This window comes from Polypterus senegalus, chromosome 8 (assembly GCF_016835505.1).
Source record: "Polypterus senegalus isolate Bchr_013 chromosome 8, ASM1683550v1, whole genome shotgun sequence".
Classification (NCBI taxonomy): domain Eukaryota; kingdom Metazoa; phylum Chordata; class Cladistia; order Polypteriformes; family Polypteridae; genus Polypterus; species Polypterus senegalus.
The window spans coordinates 70,258,357-70,283,579 of NC_053161.1; the positions used below are offsets into that span (position 1 = coordinate 70,258,357).

Genomic DNA, 25,223 nt, shown 5'->3' on the forward strand with positions numbered 1-25,223 from the left:
CTGGTTAACGTTAGCCATTAAGTGTGCTTTTTAGTAGATATGCTAACCCTGTCTCAGATATTTGTCTTGTGTTTTAAGGCAATATGAAGGGAACAATTCACATTTTTTTCCAATTTATTGGAGGTTTTCAAACTAACTAAATTGTATTGTGGAATGAATACATGGAGTAGTTCATGTCATGGTTGTTCAGTTGTAGACAAGCCTCAGGTTCATAATACTAACTTGGTATAAAGCATGTCTAGATTTTAACTTGATACAAGTGTTACTAGCACATTATGTGTGGAGTTGCCTCTGGATATTCTGATTTTCCTTTTGTATCCCAAAGACACATAGATTAGATCTAATCACTCAAAATTGGTCCCTTATGTGTAGTTGTGGACATTTGAAAGTACAACACCCAATCCAAGGTCTGCATAATACCCAGTATAGCCAGGATAGGCACATGTTCTCCATAACACTGAATTTGGTAAGTCTTTTCAAAGATGGTTGGATGGACAACTGTAGTCATGTCTGTTATATTCAAAGGATGATGTAAAGTCACCTTTCCTTTATATAGCCATTGTGTATTGCTGTATTAAAAAAAAATTGCATTGTCATTTCTAATTCCCTGACTCAAATGTGTGATTGTAAAAGTTAGATACAGTTGTGCTTGAAAGTTTGTGAACCCTTTAGAATTTTCTATATTTCTGTATAAATATGACCTAAAACATCATCAGATTTTCACTCAAGTCCTAAAAGTAGATATAGAGAAACCAGTTAAACAAATGAGACAAAAATAGTATACTTGGTCATTTATTTATTGAGGAAAATGATCGAATATTACGTATTTGTGAGTGGCAAAAGTATGTGAACCTCTAGGATTAGCAGCGAGTTTGAAGGTGAAATTAGAGTCAGGTGTTTTCAATCAATAGGATGACAATCAGGTGTGAGTGGGCACCCTGTGTTATTTAAAGAACAGGGATCTATCAAAGTCTGCTGTTCACAACACATGTTTGTGGAAGTGTATCATGGCACAAACAAAAGTGATTTCTGAGGACTTCAGAAAAAGAGTTGTTGATGCTCATCAGGCTGGAAAAGGTTACAAAACCATCTCTAAAGAGTTTGGACTCCACCAATCCACAGTCAGGCAGTGTGTGTACAAATGGAGGAAATTCAAGATCATTGTTACCCTCCCCAGGAGTGGTCAACCAACAAAGATCATTACAAGAGCATGGCATGTAATAGTCGGCGAGGTCACAAAGGACCCCAGGGTAACTTCTAAGCAACTAAAGGCTTCTCTCACATTGTCTAATGTTCATGTTCATGAGTCCACCATCAGGTGAACATTGAACAACAATGGTGTGCATGGCAGGGTTGCAAGGAGAAAGCCACTGCTTTCCAAAAAAATCATTGCTGCTTGTCTGCAGTTTGCTAAAGATCATGTGGACAAACCAGAAGGCTATTGGAAGAATGTTTTGTGGATGGATGAGACCAAAATAGAACGTTTTGGTTTAAATGAAAAGCGTTATGTTTGGAGAAAGGAAAACACTGCATTCCAGCATAAGAACCTTTTCCCATCTGTAAAACATGGTTGTGGTAGTATCATGGTTTGGGCCTGTTTTGCTGCATCTGGGCCAGGGTGGCATGCCTTCATTGATGGAACATTGATGGAATTATATCAGAGAATTCTAAAGGAAAATGTCAGGACATCTCTCCATGAACTGAATCTCAAGAGAAGGTGGGTCATGCAGCAAGACAACAACCCTAAGCACACAAGTCGTTCTACCAAAGAATGGTTGAAGAAGAATAAAGTTACTGTTTTGGAATGGCCAAGTCAAAGTCCTCACCTTAATCCAATCGAAATGTTGTGGAAGGACCTGAAGCTGGCAGTTAATGTGAGGAAACCCACCAACATCTCAGAGTTGAAGCTGTTCAGTACGGAGGAATGGGCTAAAATTCCTCCAAGCCGGTGTGCAGGAATGATCAAAAGTTACTGGAAATGTTTAGTTGCAGTTATTGCTGCAAAGGGGGGTCACACCAGATACTGAAAACAAAGGTTCACATATTTTTGCCACTCTCAAATATATAATATTCGATCATTTTCCTTAATAAATACAGTCATGTGAAAACATTAGGACACCCTTTGAAAGCATGTGGTTTTTTGTAACATTTTTAATAAATGGTTATTTCATCTCCGTTTCAACAATACAGAGAGATTAAAGTAATCCAACTAAACAAAGAAAACTGAAGAAAAGTCTTCTGTAAATGTCATTCTACAAAAATGCCTATTCTAACTGAGGAAAAAGATAGGACACCCTCACATGTATTCCCTCTTAAATTGGCTCAGATCTCACACAGGTATATCACACCAGGTGCACATAATTAGTAGATCGTTACTCTGCATGTTGAATGAGGCTTGCCCTATTTAAACCTCAGACATTTAGTTTGGTGTGCTCCTGACTGTTGAAGTGAGAGTGAGCACCATGGTGAGAACAAAAGAGCTGTCAGAGGACTTCAGAAAAAAGATTGTAGCAGCCTATGAGTCTGGGAAGGGATTTAAAAAGATCTCAAAAGATTTTGAAATCAGCCATTCCACTGTCCGGAAGATAGTCTACAAGTGGAGGGCTTTCAAAACAACTGCCAACATGCCCAGGACTGGTCGCCCCAGCAAGTTCACCCCAAGAGCAGACCGCAAGATGCTAAAAGAGGTCTCCAAAAACCCTAAAGTGTCATCTCGAGAACTACAGCAGGCTCTGGCTACTGTTGATGTAGAAGTACATGCCTCTACAATCAGAAAGAGACTGTACAAGTTTAACTTGCATGGGAGGTGTGCAAGGAGGAAACCTTTGCTTTCCAAGAGAAACATCGAGGCCAGACTGACATTTGCCAGAGATAAAGTTGACAAAGACCAGGACTTCTGGAATAATGTTCTTTGGACAGATGAGTCCAAAATTGAATTATTTGGACACAACAGCAGAGGACATGTTTGGCGTAAACCAAACACAGCATTCCAAGAAAAGAACCTCATACCAACTGTGAAGCATGGAGGTGGAAGTGTCATGGTTTGGGGCTGCTTTGCTGCAGCAGGACCTGGTCAGCTCACCATCATAGAATCCACGATGAATTCTACTGTGTATCAGAAGGTGCTTGAAGAACATGTGAGACCATCAGTTAGAAAATTAAAGCTGAAGCGGAACTGGACCATGCAACATGACAATGACCCAAAACATACTAGTAAATCAACCAAAGATTGGCTGAAAAAGAAGAAATGGAGAGTCCTGGAATGGCCAAGTCAAAGTCCAGATTTGAATCCCATTGAGATGCTGTGGGGTGACTTGAAAAGGGCTGTACGTGCAAGAAACCCCTCAAACATCTCACAGCTGAAAAAGTTCTGCATTGAGGAGTGGGGTAAAATTTCCTCAGACCGATGTCGAAGACTGGTAGATGGCTACAAGAACCGTCTCACTGCAGTTATTTCAGCCAAAGGAGGTAACACTCGCTATTAGGGGCAAGGGTGTCCTATCTTTTTCCTCAGTTAGAATAGGCATTTTTGTAGAATGACATTTACAGAAGATCTTGAAAAGACTTTTCCTCAGTTTTCTTTGTTTAGTTGGATTACTTTAATCTCTCTGTATTGTTGAAACGGAGATGAAATAACCATTTATTAAAAATGTTACAAAAAACCACATGCTTTCAAAGGGTGTCCTAATGTTTTCACATGACTGTAAATGACCAAGTATAATAATTTTTTCTCATTTGTTTAACTGATTTCTCTTTATCTACTTTTAGAACTTGAGTGAAAATCTGATGATGTTTTAGGTCATATTTATGCAGAAATATAGAAAATTCTAAAGGGTTCACAAACTTTCAAGCACCACTGTATATTGAAAGTTTCATCTGATTAATTAAAGTATCAAACACCTAAAGCATGCCTAAACTTGAAATTAATGATGGGATAGAGGTGTTTTTTTTGCCTTGAAATAACATCATGAATTTCACATTTTATTAACTGAAAACCTGTGGGATAATTATTATTTTTTTTATTATTATTATTTTTACAATCATGGGTTGAAATTTAAACTTTGAGAAATCCATTGGCGATTCAAAATTGTCCCTAGTGTGTGCTTGGTGTGTGTGTGTGCGTGTGCCCTGCGGTGGGCTGGTGCCCTGCCCGGGGTTTGTTTCCTGCCTTGTGTTGGCTGGGATTGGCTCCAGCAGACCACCGTGACCCTGTAGTTAGGATATAGCGGGTTGAATAATGGATGGATGGAAGAAATAAATGAGTTTTGGAATCTAGCAATAATTCTAACATTAAGTTCATTGTCTAGTTAAACATGTGATTTGTGCTTTGTTTATTTTTTCAAGTTTTAGTCATCATTTGTAAGACCATATATAGACAGGTGCACTGCTCATGAAATAATTTTACCAAACCTCAGTGGTTATAGGTGGTACCCATGCAAATTAACTGGTTGTACATGAAATCTCCTTTTTAATTTACTTAAAAGGTGAATACTTATGAGGTCAAGATTTTTTAGACTTTATGCTACAAATTTTGTGCAGAAAATCCAGAATTGGTTTTTCTTCCTTGATATTCTAAAATTACTGGATTAGAACATTAAAAAAAACTATCTAAACATTAGTTTGAGTTGACAAAAAGCAAAATGTGAAAAAACTACTGAAGGAACTATATTTTAAAGGATTGATATATAAAACAGAAATTCATGCATTGTTACAGTATTTTAACATCTGGATTTTTGCCAACTTTAAATATATAGCACTGCTTGAGTTCAGAATGTTTAAAGAAGGTCTTTTGTCAAACATTATTAATGTATTTAGAAGTAGTGACATTGAGATGGAAGAGCAGCAATGTTGGAATTTATTGAGCAGATGTAGTTGTGGGATTAATTTAGCCTGAGGTCTGTGGGTACACTGAATTGTAGGAATCGGTTGACCTTACACGACTTCACAAAGGAATTTTGCCTCCATATATTTCGGTGCTCTCATGCACCAATTACAGATGACAGTTTTGATCAATAGAGGCATATTATAAGAAATGTGAATAAAGGCAATACTCCAGGCTGTAAACCTTTCTTAGATGCACCAACATATTTAATCTGTTTATAATTAATAGCCTTCCAGCCTGTAAGTCAAAAGACTGCCACTGTCTTCTGAGAAAAAATGGTAAACCATGCAAAATACTATAAAAAGTGTTGTCTAGGTGCATAGTTATACAAGTTGTTTGATGTATGAAATGTGTGGAATTATTTTAAAAAGTGAACTTCAATGCCTTAGGATTTAGAAGGAAAAATACAACATTACAGATTCACTTTTAAGCACTTAACATATTTTGAGACCATGAGCAAGTCCTTTGATTTGCTTATGTAGAATTAGACACTATGTAAAGCATTGTGTGTTATTCTTCAGTTTGTAATGGATTAATTAGGTACTCTGTCTCTTTATGAGGGATTGTTGAATCTTGTAGACAGTGAAATTGAAGGTATATGTCAATTAGATTAAAGGTTGAAATTATATTGATAATCAGCTGATAACATCCAGTATAATTTCTAAATGTAGATTCAAGAAAAAGTGGCTGAATCAAGCATCTTATGAAATGCCTTTTCTATTAGTCAGGAACTTAGATTGTTCTGAAAGGTGAAAGGATTTGTGCTGGAAAGCCCAGCAAGAATATTTGCAATGTAAAATACACCCACACTAATATCTTCTATCAAACACCGCCTTATGTTGTTACAAGGGTAATGTGTTGCCTTTCTGCTCTGCAGGCAAGTAGTTTGTTTTCAAAAACTATTTTTGTCCCACTCTGATTCAAACTGTAAAACAGTATCAAACTCCCTCTCCTGATCTGCCATACTCAAATCTTTGTAATTTCTAAGTTTGCTGCCTTTAGACAACTTCAATAAATGCATGTCTTAAAACTAGTGTTCAACTTATCCCTATTGCCAAAGCAATAACAGCAGTGGCAGTGGAAGTTGCATTTGTGGAACTTCAGTGCCCTGAACTGTGTATGTCAATTGGTGCTTTTACTTTTTCTGTTTACATGTAGCTTGTTATACCACAGGTTCTAAAGATAAATGCCCATGTACATGTGCTATTCATAATGCTATGTAGGAAATTACTTTAAAACAACCTTAAATTTAGTTTCATGACTGACTCTGTAGTAATCAACATCTCGGTATTCTAATTAATCATTTAGGATTTCTTGCTGTTACCAATTTTGAGATACAAAGTTTGACTTTTTTGCTTTTGATCTTTTTATCTTCCTATTTCATGTACCAATGGCTGTTTATTTTCCATTAGTTCTGACTGATTTTCCTCTCACCAGTGATTGGTCATTTATTTGTATCCACCTCTCTTTTGTAGAAAGAAATCCCTGCAGTCCCTATTTTGAACTAATAGAGACCAATCTTTTCAAACATGGTAGCTCATGTTTAATTTAAAAAAAGCCATAAAAACATTTTTCAAATAGGCATTTTTTATAGTCTAACAATTAGTTGTTCATCATGTGTTTCCATTAGCATGTGTGCACAATTGGTTTTGTGTGCTTGTCATATACAGTCTTCTGCTATGAAATGTTAAAAAAGACAAAACAACGGTTATGGAGAATATCAAGGTAAATTTTCTGTTAAGAGCTGAATGATTCATTTATGTAATTTACTTTTTAACCTCATTGAACTGCAGGTAGAAGTAACAGCAGCAGCAGCAACACTCATCATATTATTTTAAATAACCATAGTCATGGCCCATTCGCACATGACCAGAAAACTCACACATTTTACACCAAAACTGCATTGAGTGGCTTCAGAAGTACTGGTTGCTTGGCAGGTTGCAAGACAGAAATATTTTAAGCTATTTCAGCTTTTGAGATGTATCTGACACAAAAACTGAAAAGGGTTTTAAGTCCTAATTTATGTTTGGATAAATGATCTCATTTTCAGGCAAGGTCCAGACTTAAAGGATATGTTCAGTATTTATCAAGTCAGTTAATTTTTCACAATCTTAGTATATATTAGTTTGCCATGTGAAACTGTGCTCTAAAGTGAAGCATAGTGTATACATTTTAAAAAATAACTTGCATTTTGTAATGCAGGTGAATGATCTCAGAGTCCCATTATAAATAAAAACCTTAAAGATTACCAAATATGTCAGTTTTTCCAAGTCAAAAATGTTATTGAGTATCGGTCCGTGTCTTGATATTATAAATTTATTGAAAAACAGCATATCCATGTTGTTTTAAGAAGGGTAAAAAAGAAAACCATAGAAAACTACCATAGAAAACTGTGAGCTTTATCAACAACCCTATTTGCCTTCTTCCATGGCACCCTTTCATATCTGGGGCATAGATTCACCTTGAAAAGTCATTAACAAGCACCATTATTGACATTAAATGTTGATGTCCTGTTGTGAATTGCTGTCTCTGTTCAGAAGATAACTAGACAATAGTAACTGAAAAAGTCACACTAGCAATCACTTATACTTTTTCACTATATGGAAGTTTATTTCTTTATTTCACATTGCCTGCTACTGCTACACATCTGCCTCAGTGAGAAAGAATATTGAGCCTGCACATAGCGTGCACTTTATGTGACAAGAACTGAACAGATGTTATGGGCATCCATTCATCTATCCATCCATCTTCGTATCCCACTTATCCAGAGCAGTGCTGCGGGGCAGCTGAAGCCTATCTCAGCAAGCATCAGAGGCGCAAGATAGGAACAATTCCTTGACTGGGCGCTAGTCCATCACAGAGCAAACACACACACACACACAGTTGTGCTACTTTACAATGCCAGGTCACCTAAGTTTGATGTGGTTGAACATAAGTAAATTCAGTACAGATGATTTAGCATAGGCAGAGTGGTAGTACAGCGCTGTCATTCCTGCCACAAAGCACCAGGTTGTACATGGAATGTGTATGTTCTATTTTCAGACTGATTGATACCAGTCTGTGTGGTGCTTAAGTCTGCTTTACTGTACACTCTTTCTTTTTAATTTTTTTTGTGCATGTACTCAACATGCCATGTAAAAGGTGACTAAAAAAAATCCAAGGATTTTATTAAAAACACAATGTAGTGTAATCACTATTGTTATGTGTACAAAGTACAGTAAAAACCCATGTGCTGTTTTTACTACACTGCTATTCGATGTCCATCTTACTCTGTAGGCTATGTAAAATAACACAGAATATAATGAGTTGGGTAAGGCACTGGCTTGTCAGGACTTCACCCACGATGGCCACTGCAAGAAGGTAAATGAGCAATAAATATATCCTTATTTTGAGAAAACAGGATCAAGTATCCCTGATAAACTTCATTATTTCAATTATTGATTGTTGTCCCTAACATGCCTCAGAAATATGTAAGGCTTTTACTTCTTCAGATTCAGCTTATTTGGTAACTTTTAAAGGTTTTCTTTATAATAGGACCCCGGTTCCCTTCACTCTTTTTATTTTTTTCAATTTTTAAAATATACTTCACTTTAGAACACTCTTTCATGTTGCAAACTAATATATACTGTACAGTGATTGCAAAGAAATAATTCCCACTTGAAAATTGCCAAACATATCCTTTAACTTTGTGTAGTGTTTGGCAATCACAATTTATTACCTGAAGCCAAGACCTAGTAGCAACTAAATGTTAAAGATTCATCCCACTGTTGAGTGCTTCAAATAGAAGATTATAATATCTAGGGGTGAGTTATAATTTTTAGAAATTAATGAACCACAAGCTGCCAAATTCAGGCTGCATTTTGTCTCTTTTAGTGAACTGTAATGAGGGTTATATGAAATATTTGTGCATCATGAATTTCTGTTAATTCTGTAATATAAAAAATTTACATTCTTGTTCTCATTTACCAATAGCCTATGGATTGGCTCCAGCAGACACCCCGTGACCCTGTGACTGACTGACTATATTTTATTTTGACTTGTTTACATTACAAATATTTTTTAAAAGAATATGGTGTACTTAGATATTATCAGTTTCCTTGCATTTCAGTTTTCTGTTGTTGCTGTCATTGTTGTAACTGCATTTAATAACCTCAGAAACTGTGACTGAACATTTACATTAGAGTAATGTAACTGCTTGCCAGAGTTCATTTCTAAGGATTTTTGACAAGTTCAGATCAAGTGAAAGCATTCATTGTATATAACAATGTTATTTTTTTGGCATTTAGTGGTTTTGTGGTTAAGGCGTTGGACTGTAAACCTGAGGTTTTCCAGTTTAGTCCTCCATCATTGTCCTGTGGCCTTGGCATAGCTACTTAACTGCCAGTGCTCTGATTGTAAATGAGATTTGCGACTCTCAATGAAAAAAAAGCTTTAACCTATTAAGTAAATGTGCAGTAAGTACTGTAATGAGCTTTACTGTTTCATATGCATAAGATTTAATAACTTAAAGTTAGAGAAAGAGTTTTTTGTTATCTTGCTTTAGGAGCTACAAGGAAATACAAGTTATCAAAAAAAAAACTTTAAAGACTTCAGAATCTATTTAAATTCAGAACAAAGCTCAAATTATCTCTGTTCAGTAATTGTATTAAAAAATTCAATTTAATGAAATACTTTTAAAGGTTTTTTGTATGATCTTCATTTGTAGCTGAACAACCAGGATCATACAGTATCTAGAAAGAATTTTGCTTTCTTGTAGCAGAAACCAAGCAGAACCCAGCTATGTCTGCTTCCTGTTTTATTCCTAATACATTTTTCTATTGGATCCCTGTGGGAAATTTATAAACTTACTTGCTCTGTATGTGGAACTTGTACTGATGGAAAAGTTGTTGTTTCCACCTGTTTTGTTTTTATTTGTTCCTAAAGAGACTTCTGATAGCAGATTGTGGATAAGGGTGGCACAACAATTTTTTTTCAACTCCCAAAAGAATAAAGCTTCATTTGAGGAATTTCATATCATCTAAACGTAACCTAAAATTATGGAACTTTTAAGTATCTTCTGGGCTGGCTTTTGGGTTTAGTTAGCGCTATAACTAAAAAAGAAAAATGAAGCACTACTGAGAAGCACTGGCTGCTTTCCATGCTGTAGTAATTGGTTTTGTAATCATGTTCTGTGGAGATTCCAGTATAAAAACTTATTTTGGAAGGTACACCGTATTATGATCAAAGAATTTAGCACATGGCTTCAGGTTACCTGTGGAGGTAAGTACCCAATGCCAGATTTCCTCTTATTTAGGTGTTTTCTAGGTACTGTATGTTTCTTGACCACATGAGGTGATTTGCCACTGTGGTCTCCTGTTAAGAGTTGAAGTGTTATTGAATTTTGGCCACATAAGACATGGCCTCAGAATATCATGTGCTCACCTAATCAGAGTGCAGTTTCAGTCTTTTATTAAAATAATTCTGATTTCTCTCTTAAGTATGTAAGTAGTATATTTTGGTCCTATGTTACTGCTGTAAATTTTAATATAATATAGGCTGTGGGCCTCCATGATCCTGGACTTGGTTAAGAGGGTTTGAGAATATTATTGTATATTGTATTTCTGACTGTCATCTGAATAATAGACATTAACCACATCTGCCCAACGCACCTACAGTTCCATCAGCCTCAGATTGATGAATTAGACTAGCTAGCTCTTGTAATTTAAAAGGCTTAAAAATCTCAAACTAATGTACTAATATTTGCTACTATAACTAGATTTTTTTTGTACAGTGGGAGTGGCCATTCAAAAATTAAATTTTGTATTTTAATGCACCTTTGTTATTCATGGTGAAATGTTGCATGTTGGTTGGACATGTACATTTTTCTGTAATCTATCCACATAACAATTTTACTAGAACTTATTGTTATCAGCCACAGAGGCTGCTAGTTTAAATTACTTTTTCGCAAATGTAATACAGAATAAACTTGCTCTTCTTCTGTGACTTTAGTTTGCAAGCTTCTATTCATCCCATCTGATTTTTAGTTTTACTGTACTATATTTTTTTCCTATCTGAACTTCCAAATGTGTAGTGCCTCTCTCACAAAGTAGATTTTATCTTTTTTATAAAACACAGACTCGTTATGTTATGTAAAAGTTATGGTTAAAGGAAATGATCTGTGAACCCTGAGAAACACATACTCAAACATTAGTACAAAGTTGAAACGAGAAATTTTAAACTCAAAGTATTACATGCACATCTAAACAATATTTTCAATAAATAGAAAGTTATACTGTTTTTATACTTTATCCTTTTTTATTTTATAAACATCTTTTTCATATAATGTACACATCAATCAAAAAATCCTGGAAAGGTAACTTCCTGTACCATTAGACTCTGTGACATTATGTTTTTCTCTTAATTTATTTTCTAGGAAGTACTAAAATAGGCAGGATTGCGCACTAGTCATACAAGAGGCGAGTCTGTGCATGTGCCTGGCTGTGAATAAAGCTTTGTGTTTCTGTATAAATGCAAAGTTTGTCAATGTTTAACTATATGTGGAATGTATACATTTTATGTGCCATGCCTTATATTGTTTATGGTAGTATGATGTATTAAACATAATTTCATGTATTCAGCTATATTATTACTGCATTGGAAACATACATAACTACAGTTTTATCTATTTAATGGCCAATCAAAATGCATCTGTGTTATTTTTACCAGCTCATTCCTGAGAGAGCATTTATTTCACCTTACTTCACCTTCATCATCTAACGGCTATCATCAAAATCTATTAAAAAATATCAGTTCAAGATTACAGTGTCCTGTAAAATCTACCACAGATTAGTTGATATCAGTTTACACACTGAATATGTGTTATATTAATTATCACAATATCATGAACTGCAACACTTGTAAGTACAGAAGAACAAACAATATATGTGTGTTACTCCTTGAAGAACATCTGTTGTAAAAGAGAGAGAGAGAAGACAGCAATAAGTTTTGCGGTTTTCCGGCCCCGTATATTGTCGGTATTCCACAGTATATTCAAAAAATAAACGGTCAAACATATAAACAATAGAGTTCATATACGCGGAGGAGCCGGAAGTGGAGGGATGCTGGGAAGGAGTCGTGAGAGATGATGTGATCGATGACGTCAGGAAAGATGGCGGAGGAAGGGCGGAAGTAGACGTAGTGCGGGCAAACTCAGTCTTATTGTGAGAGGGGTCTGGCTGCAGACACTGTGGAGCTCCACAGTAGGCGGAAACACGTGACCTCCACAGTCGGCGGAAACCGCCGTCAAGCATTCACGCATGCGTTAAACAGATCCATGACGTATCCTTTCAATACGCAAGTGCACGCCGCGCGTTATTCATATACAAATGTGACGTTAGTATTTTATAATTCTAGTAATCAACTAGTCCGCTTACACTGATCATGTTGGCACTTTCTATGCGTTACAACATGGAAATATTTAAAACGAAGGTCATTTTTAAACTTTTTTTTTTTTTTTTTTCGTGCACCATGGCAGAGAAACACACAGATATGTTTATTTCCTGGCCCTTGTTTAAGTAAGAGAGCTGGATTAAGGGCTTCTGTGGGAGATATGACAATAAATAGTCTCTAAACCACATTTTCCATTAGAATATAATTTATTGTGGGCATATACAGTGGTGTGAAAAACTATCTGCCCCCTTCCTGATTTCTTATTCTTTTGCATGTTTGTCACACAAAATGTTTCTGATCATCAAACACATTTAACCATTAGTCAAATATAACACAAGTAAACACAAAATGCAGTTTTTAAATGATGGTTTTTATTATTTAGGGAGAAAAAATCCAAACCTACATGGCCCTGTGTGAAAAAGTAATTGCCCCCTGAACCTAATAACTGGTTGGGCCACCCTTAGCAGCAATAACTGCAGTCAAGCGTTTGCGATAACTTGCAATGAGTCTTTTACAGCGCTCTGGAGGAATTTTGGCCCACTCATCTTTGCAGAATTGTTGTAATTCAGCTTTATTTGAGGGTTTTCTAGCATGAAGCGCCTTTTTAAGGTCATGCAGGTCATAGCATCTCAATTGGATTCAGGTCAGGACTTTGACTAGGCCACTCCAAAGTATTCATTTTGTTTTTCTTCAGCCATTCAGAGGTGGATTTGCTGGTGTGTTTTGGGTCATTGTCCTGTTGCAGCACCCAAGATCACTTCAGCTTGAGTTGACGAACAGATGGCCGGACATTCTCCTTCAGGATTTTTCGGTAGACAGTAGAATTCATGGTTCCATCTATCACAGCAAGCCTTCCAGGTCCTGAAGCAGCAAAACAACCCCAGACCATCACACTACCGCCACCATATTTTACTGTTGGTATGATGTTCTTTTTCTGCAATGCTGTGTTCCTTTTATGCCAGATGTAACGGACATTTGCCTTCCAAAAGGTCAACTTTTGTCTCATCAGTCCACAAGGTATTTTCCCAAAAGTCTTGGCAATCATTGAGATGTTTCTTAGCAAAATTGAGACGAGCCCTAATGTTTTTTGCTTAACAGTGGTTTGCGTCTTGGAAATCTGCCATGCAGGCCGTTTTTGCTCAGTCTCTTTCTTATGGTGGAGTCGTGAACACTGACCTTAATTGAGGCAAGTGAGGCCTGTAGTTCTTTAGATGTTGTCCTGGGGTCTTTTGTGACCTCTTGGATGAGTCGTCTCTGTGCTCTTGGGGTAATTTTGGTCGGCCGCCACTCCTGGGAAGGTTCACCACTGTTCCATGTTTTTACCATTTGTGGATAATGGCTCTCACTGTGGTTTGCTGGAGTCCCAAAGCTTTAGAAATGGCTTTATAACCTTTACCAGACTGATAGATCTCAATTACTTCTGTTCTCATTTGTTCCTGAATTTCTTTGGATCTTGGCATGATGTCTAGCTTTTGAGGTGCTTTTGGTCTACTTCTCTGTGTCAGGCAGCTCCTATTTCAGTGATTTCTTGATTGAAACAGGTGTGGCAGTAATCAGGCCTGGGGGTGGCTACGGAAATTGAACTCAGGTGTGATACACCACAGTTAGGTTATTTTTGAACAAGGGGGCAATTACTTTTTCACACAGGGCCATGTAGGTTTGGATTATTTTTCTCCTAAATAATAAAAACATCATTTAAAAACTGCATTTTGTGTTTACTTGTGTTATATTTGACTAATGGTTAAATGTGTTTGATGATCAGAAACATTTTGTGTGACAAACATGCAAAAGAATAAGAAATTAGGAAGGGGGCAAATAGTTTTTCACACCACTGTAGTGGTCAGTGTGACCTCCACAGTCGGCGGAAACACGTGACTTCAAATTTGAACACAATAAAAGGTTTAAAAAAATATAGGATGTACTTAAAATAGATAAATTAAGAACAATCGACTTTGACAGTGAAAACTAAAATGCGTTTTTGTTACTGTTGATTTTGCTGAGAAATATACATGGTTCTAAGTGTTTTTTAATGCGTAAAATGTATAAAAATATTATTGATTACAAGGTACAAGTATAAAAAATGCGGTTACATTTACACTATAATCTTATATTTTAACTTCTAGTAGTATATACTGTAGGTATGAACATGGAAACAAGTGAACAAAATTTTGAAATAAGTTTAATTGTAATTTTGTATTTACATTGAAAAACAACACATTAAAAACAAACAAACAGCCAGTGTCTTCCTCCGTCCATTAAATGTCAAACATAGCATTGACCCTTAGTCCCTGCTCGTCAACACAAGCCTTCAGAAAGTGCTCCATGTCCTCCGCACACTGAAAAACAAAGAAGAAGAAGTCCTTTGCTTCAGTGTCTTCTTCCTCCAGCATGTCTCTTAAGACCCTCTGCTGGCCCTCTTTATTTAAGGACAGATATTTTGGCATGGTTACGTGTCCATGGAAAAGCGCCTTATTTTGGACAACCCACTGCACAGCAGTATGCAGATCTTGAACAACTGCTGGCTCCTGTGTCAAGCAAATGGGGATAAAAACTTAGCTATTCTCTGATGCAGAACAGTTATTTTAACAGCGAGTCAAAAGTCACTAAAATACTGACCTGACTGACTTCCGGTAACTTACGCTTTTTCAGTCTAAAAATGGGCACATGTTGTCCTTGAAGCACAGCTTTGGCGTCCTCTCTCCAGTGTGCAAAAAGCTTGCCATAGCTTAACAGAAAATTTTGATATTGTTAATGTGTCTAAACCTTGAGACAGTATAGTACAGAAGCCAAAATATAAATACCTCTTGAGATCAAAGTTCTCCATCAACATCAAGCACCACCATTTCCAAGTAGGGCATGTCTGACTGTAAAATATCAATATGAAACATATTTAACAACTTTCAAAAGATTCAAGACTCCATTGCTCTCAAATTAAATAGGATACTAACTATAGTATAATCAAATGGTGCATCCAGTGCCACGTAGAGAGCAGACTGTTTGGGACAACAACAACAAAAAATTACATTGTTTTGGAGCTTAATTTAACTTTTGTATGAATCTCAAGGGAAACTGAATAACAGAAAAAATAACCATTAGCATGAAGATCCCACAGTCAATTCCAAAGTCTTGGCTCGGAAAACCCTATATTACAGTGAAAATAAAGGCTCATTAATAAAATCCCTTAAAAGAAGACTAGCGTAATTCATGTAACACACACCCCATTACATACCTTCAAGTCAAAGCTATTTTCACTGACCAATGCCCTGGAATGATCTTCACTGCAAGATTCCTTTTTCCAAGACAATTACATTCACGGGTTAACAGACATCATCATGATGGGTGTGAAATGTTAATTTCTAACAGCACCAACTTTAAGTACAGGCCTTAGGAACACAGCCTCGACAGAATTAACAAAATGTAAAAGTACAGTCACATGCTCACAGTTGGTTAAAGTGTGTCATACACAGCAATTTCAGTTTTATTTTCAGGTTGGCATAATTTATAAACTGATTTTTAATGGTGTTTTATGTTAAACACTAGAAGATTTTGAAAAGCCTATTAATGTGTGAAACTCTCATCTAAAGAGAGCATCATTGACTTGATCAGAATGTGAAGATGAGAAAAAGAATCAAGAGGTGATGCATCATGCTGATATAGCTTATAAGCAAGCATGTGAATGTACTGTATGTTTGAACACTCCAGATCAACAGAACATGATCTGGGTTGCACTTAACCTGGAACACTGAACAGGTTCCTGAAAACTCTGGAACAAACCAAACATGCTTATAAAAATGTGACCTCAAAAGTGAAACATATTGCTGGCCACCAAATGCTGCCTTTGTGTATAATGGGTCAAGAAAGAGGATTTCTCTTATACGTGGCTTCAGTACCTAAAAGACAGTTGCTCAGGACTTCAAACTTGCAAACAATGTCATTGCGAATGATCATAAATAATACAGTAAACAAAGATTTTTGAAAATGTGTCATCAAAATTTGAATAGATCACAGACACACTGCAAAATTGTAAAAGTATGTGGCAAAAAATAAGACTTACACACAACTGGAAATGGCCAGGTGTCCAGAGAGGGAGAACTATGATGTCCATCCACTGAGCATCAGTCTGAAGCAGAATTGTATTTTTAAGTATTCAGTATATGAACTCTTGCTAAATTTCTATAAAAATTCATTATGATCACTTGTTTTTTAAAGGATGGTACACTTACAGGAAAGGACTGCAATGGATCACAGTCATAGGGTGCAAGCCAAGTCCGGTAACATAAAGATTTTCAATGTAAATGCTTATCCCCTAGAAAATGTTAAACAGCACATTTAAAACAACCACTCTTTAAAATAAAGCTTAAAAATCTTCATATACAACGTACCTTTGACTGAACAATTTTGGTGATAAGCTCAAAACAGCCATTTCCAATCTGGAAAAAAAAAGATTAAAAAATGAATGTACACTTTATTATTATATATTCACAGACCAAATAAAAAATACTTACTGTAGATTCCATTTGTTCGTTTAAACCCAGTGTCCAAAAATCAGCCCGTGTGAGACATCCAGTAGACGTTTCAACAATCAGCTCATCTTTGGGTCTGCTGATGTCCAGAACATAGTTGAGCTAAAAAAATAGATAAGTATCATACACTGTGGATGAGAAAAGAAAATAAGCACTAAAAGTACCACTTTGTGACATGTGAAAACTCAAACTTTAACATACAAGCTGTTGTTGACCAGGGTGTGGTACAAAAGACCATGATGAACGGCTGGCCAAAATGTTCTCCGGCTTTGTCAGAGCTTTGCACGGTGGTCCACACAGGTCAGGAAGAGTTGCATCTGTTGACCTTCTATTGCCTTTCTTGCCATCAACTGGTACCAGAGGCTCTATGGGGATTTCCACAGGTTTTATACAAAACACAACATAGAATGCATATTAAATACAAATGCAAGAAAAACAAGCACTATTTCTATAAGAAGGGAATGCATTTAAAACAGCAGGTAAGGAAATCTGTTATGAGCCCTCAACTCTAACAAGATAATGAATGCAAGATTATCATTTCACCTATATATAACAAACACTATTCAAAATAAGACATTTTACCAGTGTCACCAGACATTGAAGGTGCCTGGTTCAACACAGTTTCTGTGGTTTCTCTGAGTTTATTGCACGATTGTAGGGCTAGGGACAAAGAAAACAGTAATATACACACACAGTTAGGAACAAATGTAATCTGTGAAAATTGACAGCTTTCTGGTCTTGTGAAAATCCATGTATCATTTACCTACAACAGCTTGACCCAGTGCAGACAATGAGATTTTGATCTGTCCAAGTCGACCATGTCTTAACTGCCTCTCCAGAAGTTTCTTGTTGGTGACAGTGTTAAAATGATTAATTATATTTCTCATCAAAAACACATGTGTGGATGGACTCATATTGCTTAAAAAGTAATTATTTTCCTCATGCTTGCAAAGAACTGTTCAACAACTTGACTGTTCAGCCAACCTTTCAGCTCTGGGACAAGTTGAATTCTACGTAATATGTCCTTGGGATCTTTTGTATTTCCCTCATGAAATCTATCATACAGGACATAATGGTCAGATGATCCAGTGACAGGATGAGGATTTTTATTTACACTGTCCATCCTTTCATGAAGCCATGGAAGATTCACTCGCAATCTTCCATCCCGTGCAGCCTTGACATTTTCCTCAGTGGGCTCAGCCAGTCGACCTTCATGTGGATGAAACGGCAGTCTATTAGGAACCCGCAAGTTGGTGTGTGCCGCCAAACCCCTCGCAAAATCATAAACGCAGATGTTTGGTATTTGCTTCCAGGACAGGAGAAGGTCAGCAAAATCCCTGGGACTTTCAGCACGAAGATTAAATTTAATACTGTATACAATGCCATGCGGACATAGTATTACAGACCACCCACCTGCGAGCAAAGATTAAATAAGTTGTCTGTGTTATTGTAAATTGTAATCAATAATTTAATGCTACTTCTTATAATCACTAAGTGATGCTTACCAGAGGCACCCCATATGCTTTGAAAGACCTTATCATATGTCTGCCTGCTCTTCATCTTCTCCCTCAGTCTGGTGATGAGATCAAAGCGCGAGCCGTTGGAGTCGATGTTGCAGGCTTTGCACAATTTTCTCACCACTCCAACCTGACAGTAATTAGGAAAACTGTAAATGGAACAACCACTGAACTTTATTGCACATATTCTAAAACCTTCAAAGCAGTGTTACCTTTTGTTTGGTGAGTTCATCAAACAGACGGTCCTCTGTGACACTGCTAAGCTGAGCTTCATGTGAAGTGCTTCTTCTTACTTTTTTAAACTCAGTGTTAAGCACAATGTCACTCTTTCGAGTTTCACTCCCGATCCATGGTGCCCAGTGCGTGTAACTTGGTGGAACTGAAAATGGATTCTTCACGCTGCCTACAGAAAATGGTATGTTTTTATTTACAGTCTAAATTACTTTAAAACACTGAATGACAGTAAATAAGTTTTTGCCATCACTTACTTGGAAAAAACCCACGGCTTATCATCTCCAGGTGAATAGAGTTCCAAAAAACTTCAATGTCATGTTCACCATTGAAGTCTTCAGGGGGGGCTTTGAGGTCACTCACTATAATAACTTGACTCATTAGGAACATGCACGTACTCCATGAATTATAAACACAAATGTACATAACACTTACCTGCTAAGTTGAACACTCCTTTTCTGTGTAAGTCCATAACTACCACAGGGGGGTGAAATCCACAGTTTATGCAGGAGTACATGTAATCTGTGTCAGTCAAAGCCTCAAAATGGCAGTAAGCATGAAATATGGTATCCCTAGAAGGAAACTTCACCCTTCTTAAGCCCTCCAATGAGTCAATGACCCTTGACACAGATACATGGTTCTGAAATATGACAATAGGGTGAAGAAGACTGTGATTAGACAGATATTTAAATTTAGGCACAAATGTATACATACACCAACATACCATATTCACACACACAAACACATTTTGAAAGAAATCATCACATGAGTACAACTTATTTTTGCAATCCTCACCTGCAAATGTTCTCTCAAAAAAAGGCAGAGTTCAAGAGATAAAACAATGTGGTTATCAAAGTTATGAAGCCCATCCGTCCACTCCTGGTATCTGTACACCATGTGGCACTGAGGACACAATCTATGGTATGTTGAAACATCTGTTAAAGACAAACCACATTAATTTCAAAAAATTAGTATAGGAACAATTATAAGTCATAATTCCACACTGAGATTTAATCTGATTCATTACAACTTACTCTCAACAATTCCCATCATGCTGACAATCCTTGCTTTATTAGTAATTAGAACAGCCTCGTCAAGTTTAGGGTGGTCTGGGCACACCTGGCACAGAGCTTCAAAAGGAATGAGCTGTTTCTGAAGGTCCATTTTCTGTGACATAACATCTTCTGGAAGAGATTGAGGAATTTTTTTCTCTTTAAATATATAGCGGATACTCCTTTCCACGGCAGCATTGTCCTCACAGGAAGAACCCTCCTGAGTCATCAGTGATGGGGGGCCTGATGATAGTGGCACATTTGACTGGAAGAGGTCTCTCTGTGTCTGAAAGAGATGCCATTTAGCAATGCTTTTATGAGGGCATGATATTCGTGGTTTTGCACAAGCACAATGCCAGGTATTCCTCTGAGCATTGTAAGTCACAAATATTCTGCCAAGATGGCAGAAACTGTGTATTTCAGGCTCAAATACAGAGAAACATATCTGTGAGGAGGATCCACCAAAATCTACCCTCACACAAAGTGGAACATGTGTCATCTGGGCAGCTTTCTGTCTCCTTATGCATGCCGCAGCCTTGGCCTCTCCAAAGAATTTCAGGACCACCATTTCCATCAAGATAGCTTCTTGAAGAAATACCTCTTTCACAGTTTCTCTACAGTAATCTAGTGAGCGAATGTGCTCACATAAACTGAAGCCTAGTCCGCTCCGCTGAGCCAACAACTGATATTGCTGACATTCCTCCAGCTCACATCTGACATTGTGAGATCTCCCCCATGTTTTCCTCTGAACGTGAACTGGCACAGAAAACCCATGGCCAGTTCTCTGCACAGCAAATAAGCCAGTAGTCTCGTCTACACAAACACACTGAAGATGACAGGCCAGGTAAACATCTAATGATCTGTTTGAATGACTCCTCATCATGTGAGCCTTGAAGTTTTTTTTAAGAAGACTAAGACCACAGTGAGGGCATTTCATTTTTATTGACTTCCCATAAGCCACAGTTTCATTCAGCACAGAGGGTAGAGCATATGAATGTTCTACCAAACATTCAGAAGACTGTTTAGACACTGGACATAGGACATCGGGAAGGAGACTGAGCTCCTCGGAGAGTGCAGTGGGAGGGAGACGGGGCTCCTCGGAGAGTGCAGCGGGGAGCAGTCCTGACAGTGGTGGCTGACTTGGCATTGAAGAATGCTGACATGACAATAAATGCCTTGCCATATCCCCACGCCGTATGATTGTCCTGTTACAGACAGGGCAGTGAAAGTGTCCTGTTGTCCTACATGGCAGCCTGCACCGGCATAAAATTTTGTCTTTAAGAGAGAAAAAACACATGTAATTTAAATGTAGTTATACAGAATGCAATCAATTTATCTAACAATCAGAGTGTACATGTTAACAAAAAACACAAATAAAATAATGGCCATCCAATCCTGTATAATGAAAGCAAAAGGGTATGGATCACAAGTGCCATCAAGCAATGTGGTCAACAGGAAAGAAAAATAAATTTAATAAAAACACAAGCTTTTTCTTGCTGATGAATGCACCGAACTGTACGATGTGAATAGCAACTTTTAAGTCAACAAAGAGACTGTGGAAGTGCTAAAAAGAAGTGCATATAACTGTATTTGTAACTATAAACTATATTTAATACCAACACACCTTTGAAAGGCAAAGCATTGTTAATGTGTTCATTTATATGTTCCTCAATCTTTGCCCTGACAGTAGGGCTGAAAGTGGGGCACAGAGGGCAGTGAAAGAGTCTTCTGCAACATGTTGTGCATTCCTGCAATGGTGGCTTTGAGGCAGAATTACAGATGGATATATGCATCTAAAACAGAGAAAAGCACATAAACACCATATGCACATATGAACTATTTTGATGCTACTTTATGCCACGTTCTTCAAAGTGCTGAGACCCTTATTCCACTGACCACATTGAGGGAGCAGAGAAAATGTACTAGACAACAGATTAAGTTGAAATTATGAGATCAAATACATTTTGGATGTAAAAAATAGAAACCAGTTCAGGTTTTAGCAGAAATAACACGTTACACTTAGCATGTAATAGATTTGGAGAGAAAAGTCTTCACAAAAAGATACTTTACAAGATACTTTTATTTGTGACATACGTATGTATTGACATACAATTCATACAATTTAACAAAGGCTAACTAAATCCTGGGTAATAATAAAGCAGCAGAGAATAGAATAGAGAATACAAGTATTTATAAATTTATAAATAAAAAAAAATACATTTCAAACTAACCACTATATGCCAACAATAAAGTGTAAGCGGACTAGTTGATTACTATAATTATAAAATACTAACGTCACATTTGTATATGAATAACGCGCGGTTTCCGTCACTTTGTTTTTCCGTATATGTGAATAACGCAAGGGAGGTCACGTGTTTTTTCCGACCTACTGTGGAGGTCACGTGTTTCCGCCTACTGTGGAGGTTACGTGTTTCCGCCTACTGTGGAGCTCCACAGTGTCTGCAGCCAGGTACTCTTGCTTATTGTGGGGGAGCGTCTTTTTTTTATGAAAGGAAGCACAGGAAGAAAGTTAGTACCCCGCCATTCCCTACCGGCGAATGTTTTCCCAGGTGTGTTAAGATCCTTCCGCGGTCTCCGACTCGCGCGTGCGTGACACGGTTTTTGTCTGTGAAGGTCTAACGATAAGAACACTAATGCACATTCTGACTGGACAACAAAGCCAAGCATACAGTTAGCCTACCAGTAACTACCAGGCAAAAAGGTTTGTGTGTCATATAATAAATCATCAAAAAGTCTAACTTGAAACACAGAAACATTTTCACAGCTGTGTTATCACTGATAATGTTGGTTTATTTTTATGTATTGTTCAGTCTGACATATTTTTGTTCTTCTAAATCTTCAGTTAAGAAAGGGAGCAATACGCAAATAAACCAATGCAGCAAATATACTTTAATTCCCAAAATGTCTCAAAGCTAAAACTGATGGCAAAGGGGTATTTTACAGTGTTTCTTCTTTCCTTAACCAGTCTGATCAGTAGTGACTGATTGCTGCTAAAGAAGGTTCTACCACTTACTAGATATGAGGGATCAATAACTGTACTTTTCCCAGCCTAGACTGTACATATTTAAACAGTGTGTTCATTATGGGCAAGATGTATCACCTTTCTTTGTGTGCTGTTTGTTAAAGCAGGTTGTGTTGGTGTATTACTGTGAATTACTGCAGCTGAAGATCAGACCAAATTTTTATGACTACTTAAGGCAAAAAGCCAGGCAATTTTAAAGAATTCAAAAACCTTTTATTTATATTCATATTTTGGCATCCTTCAAAATATATTCTATGCCAAAGCTAAGGTATTAGAATTAAATATAAATATATTGCTTTAAAAGGCTAAGTGGAAAATAAATCCAAATTTCACAGATAAAGAAAGAGAATATACATTTTATAATGAATGACAGAAGTACTGTGTCATTCTGTTGGATTTAAATGCTTACAGATAAAAAGAGTGAGAAGTATCAATGATTGCTTGATAATTTATTCCACAATGAGTTTCAGAATGGCTTAATGCTGAAGCTTCTGTTTTATAGAGACTGCCAGGAATATATTGGCTTTTGTCATCAAGCTTCAAGATGTATTGTTTTTCTACATGTGGATCTTCATGTAAAACAACATCAAAGATAAGATAAAACATTTCTTGCACTTTTCCACTTGAAATAAAGTAATATTTTCATTGCATAAAGCAGCTGAGATTTTTAAGGCATTTATTATGTGCACATTTTCAAATGCCTGCGTCTGATTTATTTTATATCGTATTCAGTTTTATATTTGTGTTTGCTTTGTGACTAGGTTATATTGGGTTACTTGGAGTAAATAGTTTAATGTCACTTGATGCCATACATGATGTAAAATACTAATTATGATTTGTGGAACTTGTATGTTGCAGACCAAACTAAAATATGTTGTGGACGCTAGGGGTCGCTGTTGCCACATGAAACCCACCAGACAGACGTCCAAGATACACTTGTAAAAAGCATCAAGAAGAATTTTTAATGTTTTCTTTAAATAACGTGCACAAAGCACCACACTCGCCACAATTCTCCAATCACATTACAATAATCAATAATCACAATAATTCTCTACTCCCAGCAGCTTCGTCACCCAACCTCCCAACTCCGGCTCTCTTTGCTGGGTTTTCACCAGTCCTTTAAATAGTCCATGACCCGGAAGTGTTTCTTCTCTTCTCCTGGGTCAAATGCCACATCATCCTTCCTCAAGTAGCCTGGAAGTACTGTGGGCTTCCGTCCTTGTGACTCCAAAGTATGTCCGGGTTGTCGTAACAGTAGGAGTCCCCAGGTTCTTTGTGAGCTCCCCCTGGCGGCACCCACAGCACCCAACAGGTCTCAGGAAATGAACTCCATGTCCCAGGATGCCCTGAGGGAATCCAGGGAACCATTGCCATTGAGGGGAGCTGCCACCTAGCGTCCCGGGGGAGGCAGTGTCCTGAAAAGGCTGCCTTTTTCCATTCTTTTGTTTCTGGGACATCCCGTCTAGACTGAACCGCCGGCCATCCCTCACTATATATAAACTGCTCAAAAAAATTAAAGGAACACTTTGAAAACACATCAGATCTCAATGGGAAAAAGAAATCCTCCTGGATATCTATACTGATATAGACTGGGTAATGTGTTAGGAACGAAAGTATGCCACATCGTTTGATGGAAATGAAAATGATCAACCTACAGAGCCCTGAATTCAAAGACGCCCAAAAATCAGAGTGAAAAAATTATGTGGCAGGCTAGTCCATTTTGCCAAAATTTAATTGCAGCAACTCAAAATTGTACGCAGCAGTTTGTATGGCCCCTGTGTTCTTGTATACATGCTTGACAACATTGGTGCATGCTTCTAATGAGATGACAGATGGTGTTGTGGGGGATCTCCTCCCAGATCTGGACCAGGGCATCACTGAGCTCCTGGACAGTCTGAGGTGCAACCTGGTGGCATTGGATGGACCAAAACATAATGTCCCAGAGGTGTTCTATTGGATTTAGGTCAGGAAAGTGTGGTGGCCAGTCAATGGTATCAATTCCTTCATCCTCCAGGAACTGCCTGCATACTCTCACCACATGAGGCCAGGAATTGTCGTGCACCAGGAGCCACTGTACCAGCATAGGGTCTAACGATGGGTCCAAGGATTTCATCCTGATACCTAATGGCAGCCAAGGTGCCTTTGTCAAGCCTGTAGCGGTCTGTGTGACCCTCCATGGATATGCCTCCCCAGACAATCATTAACCCACCACCAAACTGCTCATGCTGAATGATGTTATAGGAAGCATAATGTTCTCCATGGCTTCTCCAGACCCTTTCACTTCTGTCACGTGCTCAGGGTGAACCTGCTCTCATCTGTAAAAAGCACAGGGCACCAGTGGTGCATCTGCCAATTCTGGTATTCTATGGCGAATGCCAATCGAGCTGCATGCTGCTGGGCAGTGAGCTCAGGGCCCATTAGAGGACATGGGGCCCTTGGGTCACCCTCATGAAGTCTTTCTGGTTGTTTGGCCCGAGACATTCACACCAGTGGCCTGCTGGAGGTCATTTTGTAGGGCTCTGGCAGTGCTCATCCTGTTCCTCCTTG

General features: G+C 37.6%; 2 protein-coding genes across 2 annotated transcripts in view; one reads left to right on the plus strand and one right to left on the minus strand.

Moving 5' to 3' along the window:
- Nucleotides 1-25,223, plus strand: part of cradd (CASP2 and RIPK1 domain containing adaptor with death domain) — a 102,306-nt gene that overhangs the window by 34,006 nt on the left and 43,077 nt on the right. The gene's annotated exons all lie outside the window — the stretch shown is intronic.
- Nucleotides 14,554-15,146, minus strand: LOC120534019 (structural maintenance of chromosomes protein 5-like). The gene is made up of 3 exons (XM_039761238.1): nucleotides 15,112-15,146; nucleotides 14,927-15,035; nucleotides 14,554-14,835 (listed from the first exon to the last, which is right to left on the minus strand). The coding sequence occupies exons 1-3, from the start codon at nucleotides 15,138-15,140 to the stop codon at nucleotides 14,566-14,568; spliced, it is 408 nt and encodes a 135-aa protein (XP_039617172.1). The 5' UTR covers nucleotides 15,141-15,146; the 3' UTR covers nucleotides 14,554-14,565.

Bases quoted from the DNA above. Each gene is read 5' to 3' on its own strand.
- LOC120534019 (XM_039761238.1), bottom strand. From the start codon at position 15,140: ATGTTGATGGAGAACTTTGATCTCAAGAG. The intron at 15,036-15,111 runs GTATTTATATTT...TTTTCTGTTAAG, and splicing joins GAGAACTTTGATCTCAAGAG to CTATGGCAAGCTTTTTGCAC. The intron at 14,836-14,926 runs GTCAGTATTTTA...TGCTTGACACAG, and splicing joins AGTTACCGGAAGTCAGTCAG to GAGCCAGCAGTTGTTCAAGA.